Source organism: Penaeus monodon, chromosome 23, assembly GCF_015228065.2.
Source record: "Penaeus monodon isolate SGIC_2016 chromosome 23, NSTDA_Pmon_1, whole genome shotgun sequence".
In the NCBI taxonomy this organism is placed as follows: domain Eukaryota; kingdom Metazoa; phylum Arthropoda; class Malacostraca; order Decapoda; family Penaeidae; genus Penaeus; species Penaeus monodon.
The window spans coordinates 7,986,708-7,987,070 of NC_051408.1; the positions used below are offsets into that span (position 1 = coordinate 7,986,708).

The window sequence follows — 363 nt, forward strand, 5'->3', positions numbered from 1 at the left end:
CATTAGTACAACGAAATCAACACAAATTAACTAATAACCCAACAGGTAAATAAACAAGGCTTTCTTCCTCTCCCTTCGCTCACCTCCGTCGGCACCAAATGTATGGTCAATGAGGCTACCGACGGATCCCGCGTCCCTCGTAGCCAAACGCCATATCTCAGAGGGCCTTGACGCCGGGTTCTCGTTCTGTGCAGTCCATCCGCAGAGGTCCTGGTCGAAGGAGCAGTCGGCAGCCTCCACGCGCGCCTGTTCTGGCAACACTGGTGGGAGAGAGAGGAGGAGAAGGCTGTATAGGTGGTTGGATAGAGGCACGGAGGAAGGCAATACTGTTCTGGTAATAGTGATGTGTGGAAAAGACTAGTT

At 52.3% G+C, this 363-nt stretch overlaps 1 protein-coding gene across 1 annotated transcript in view; it reads right to left on the reverse strand.

Moving 5' to 3' along the window:
- Nucleotides 1-363, reverse strand: part of LOC119587775 (MAM and LDL-receptor class A domain-containing protein 1-like) — a gene marked incomplete in the record, with an annotated part of 15,935 nt that overhangs the window by 2,182 nt on the left and 13,390 nt on the right. The window contains 1 exon segment of the mRNA XM_037936466.1: nucleotides 84-263. Coding sequence (XP_037792394.1) covers nucleotides 84-263 — 180 coding nt within the window.